Source organism: Vigna angularis, chromosome 4 (assembly GCF_016808095.1).
Source record: "Vigna angularis cultivar LongXiaoDou No.4 chromosome 4, ASM1680809v1, whole genome shotgun sequence".
In the NCBI taxonomy this organism is placed as follows: domain Eukaryota; kingdom Viridiplantae; phylum Streptophyta; class Magnoliopsida; order Fabales; family Fabaceae; genus Vigna; species Vigna angularis.
The window spans coordinates 40,885,494-40,888,417 of record NC_068973.1 but is presented as its reverse complement, the minus strand read 5'-3'; the positions used below and the strand labels follow the sequence as shown (position 1 = coordinate 40,888,417).

Genomic DNA, 2,924 nt, shown 5'->3' with positions numbered 1-2,924 from the left:
TTTAGCTTTTATAGTTTAATATAGAATAGATAATCTATATAGTTTAGTGCAATTAGGTTTATTATGCCCGCCTTACTCATAAACGTGCAAACTACCAATTGGAGAACAAAAACTCATTTGAATTCCCTTCACAGCTACATGAACATCATTTATCAATTAGGCTCAACAAAATGATTCAAATCACATTTGTGTTTTTCCCTCATGAACACCTGAATTTCGGCCACAAACCAAATTCTAAATCATGGCCATCACGTTTATAAATTTTCTTAACAGAAAATACTTCATCCAAGATGTCAATCAGCTATACCACCATTCTACACTAGGATACATAAAATTCTTAAAAGAATAAGGCACACATTTTGTCTCATCAGTAGCAATTAATAAATAAATACCACCATTTGTGTTTGTTTTAACATTCACTAAAAAATGCGAAGGATGAAGCAAGCAACTTCTACAAAGAGCGAGAGACGAATCCCCTCGAAACCATCTTCTCCACCAACTCTTCATGCTTTTTCAACTGTCCAGCGTTTCTGAGCAGCTCCAGAACCGTTCCATAAACTGATAGATTGGGTCTTAGGCATTTTTCTTCAACCATTTCCTTCATTAACTTGTAAGCATTGTTCCAGTGCTTCATTTCACAAAACATCGAAATCAAAATCCGGTAAGTGTTTACATTAGGTTCAACCTGATTCTCGTCCATTTCCTTCTTCATTTTCAGAACCATATCAGTAGATCTTGACTCAGCAAACATCCTCATCAATATATTATAAGTCAACGTATTGGGCTGGCACTTCAGCTCCTTCATTCTAGCATACATCCTGTGCGCACCATTCACATCATGCAACTTAGCTATGCATCCAAAAACACAATTGAAAGTGGACGCATTAGGAGCAACCCCTTTCTTCACCATCAAATTGAGAATCTTCACAGCCTCATCAAGATTCTCATCCCTGCAATGACTCTCAATGATGAAATTGTAGCTAATGGTATCTGCAGGACAACCTAGCCTCTTCATCTGATTGTAAACCTGCAATACCTTCTCAGTCCTCCCAGCCTTAACATGAACCCGCATCAAACTGTTGAAAGTAACAGCATTAGGATCACAACCTGCATCAATCATCTCCGCGAAAACATCATGAGCACGCGTAATTTGCCCACATCGGCACAACGAATCAATCACAATGCTGTAAGTATAAACATTAGGTTTAATCCCAGCCATCTTCATATCATTAAACACCTCTTCAGCCTTAGATATGTTACCAGCACGACACCACCCATAAACCAAACTAGTGTAAACTAAAACATCAGGCTCAAACTTATGCTTGAGACTCTCAAAAAACGATTGAGCCTCATTTGCCCTTCTTTTTTTACACAAGCTACTAATCACAATTGAAAACGCAACCTTATCGGGAGTGCAGTCATAGTCCTCCATGCGGTTAAAAGCGTGCACCGCCTCCGCAGGTAATCCGGCCCTCACATAGCGGCGGACGAGAGCAGAGAACGTGTGAGCGCTGATTTCGACGCCGCGAGTCTTCATGAGGTCGATCACGTGCCACGCGAGGTCGAAATGTCTCAGCTTTCCGGCGAGGTCGAGCATCTCGTTGTAGGGCTCTGGCGAGGGGGGAAATCCGTCAAGGGCGGTGGCCCAGTTGAAGAACGCGAGGGATTGGAGGAAGGGGATGCCATGGCGGACAGCGCCGCATTTCTCGATGACGTGGCGGGCGACGGCGGGGGAGAGTGTGTGAGCTGCCGAGAGCGCGGAGAAGTCGAGGGAGAGGTCGGGGATGGTAAGATTGGGTGCAGGGGGAGGGGTATTGGGATTTGGTGTGGGGTGTTTGCGGTGGTGTTCTTTGATGGCGGCGTGGAGTTTGTCTGCTAAGGTGGTTTCCTCGGAGGATAGGTTTGGAATTTGGGATGTGTCGTTTGAATAAGGTTGGAGAAGAGGTTCGGGAAGTGAAGCCAAAGAACAGAGTTGCTTGAAAGTGCTGGGTAGGAACGGTGAGAGGGAGTGGCACAACCGTGGACATGATTTGATAGAAGCCATGGTTAAGTTATTGAGAATTTAGGTTCACTAAACTAAGGCTTTGTTGTTACTAGCCCTGATCTGAAGAAGAAGAAAATAGTTATGGACCAGAGTCAACACAATGTTCAGATTGGGCTAGGTTATGCATCCTTCTTATTTAAAATAAAATTTAAGTATAATAGCTTTTTGTTTTGATTTTTCTCATAATTATTTAACATACTGATATATAGACTCCACATTTATTTTATAAGTTATCTTTCAAATAATTTTTAAAATTAAAATTAATATTTTATTAATATTATCTTTTTAAGTAATGGTTTGTTTAAAATCTAATCGTTTTTTACATTCATTTTGGCATGTCATTAAAAAAAAGTAAAAACTTTATTATTAATATATTTGTAATGTTTTTTTTTTTTGGATATTATTGATTTATTATTTATAATTTGATCCTGAATTTCTTTATCATTTTAACTAGTGAAAATTGTTCAATATCTTTTAATAATAAAAAATAATAAGATCATCGTCGTCGTCATTATTATTATTATTACGAAATTAAAATAATGTAGGTAACTTTTATTTATTTTGCAGTTAGTTTTATAATTAAAAAATTATTAAGTTTACAAAAATAATTACTCAAAAAATAAAGTTGATAAATATTTATTTTAATTTTAAAAAAATATTTATTTAAAAGACAAATTAAAAATGTGGAACAAAAAGATGAATCCTTTTTATATACAGATATAAGTAAATTATATTTTTATATATAAATTATTTATAAATAAAATTTCTAAAAATTTTAAAGAAATGAAATTTTATGATATTAATTTAAATAATTAATTTAATTTATAGCTTCAATTTTCAATTCTTATTAACAAATAATTTGATCATTATTAAATAATAT

At 36.0% G+C, this 2,924-nt stretch overlaps 1 protein-coding gene across 1 annotated transcript; it reads right to left on the bottom strand.

Annotated features, from left to right (window-relative positions):
- Positions 1-232: 232 nt before the first annotated feature.
- LOC108341799 (pentatricopeptide repeat-containing protein At1g20300, mitochondrial) lies at positions 233-2,168 on the bottom strand. The gene has a single exon (XM_017579452.2). The coding sequence runs from the start codon at positions 2,042-2,044 to the stop codon at positions 452-454; it is 1,593 nt and encodes a 530-aa protein (XP_017434941.1). The 5' UTR covers positions 2,045-2,168; the 3' UTR covers positions 233-451.
- Between the last annotated feature and the right edge of the window lie 756 nt (positions 2,169-2,924).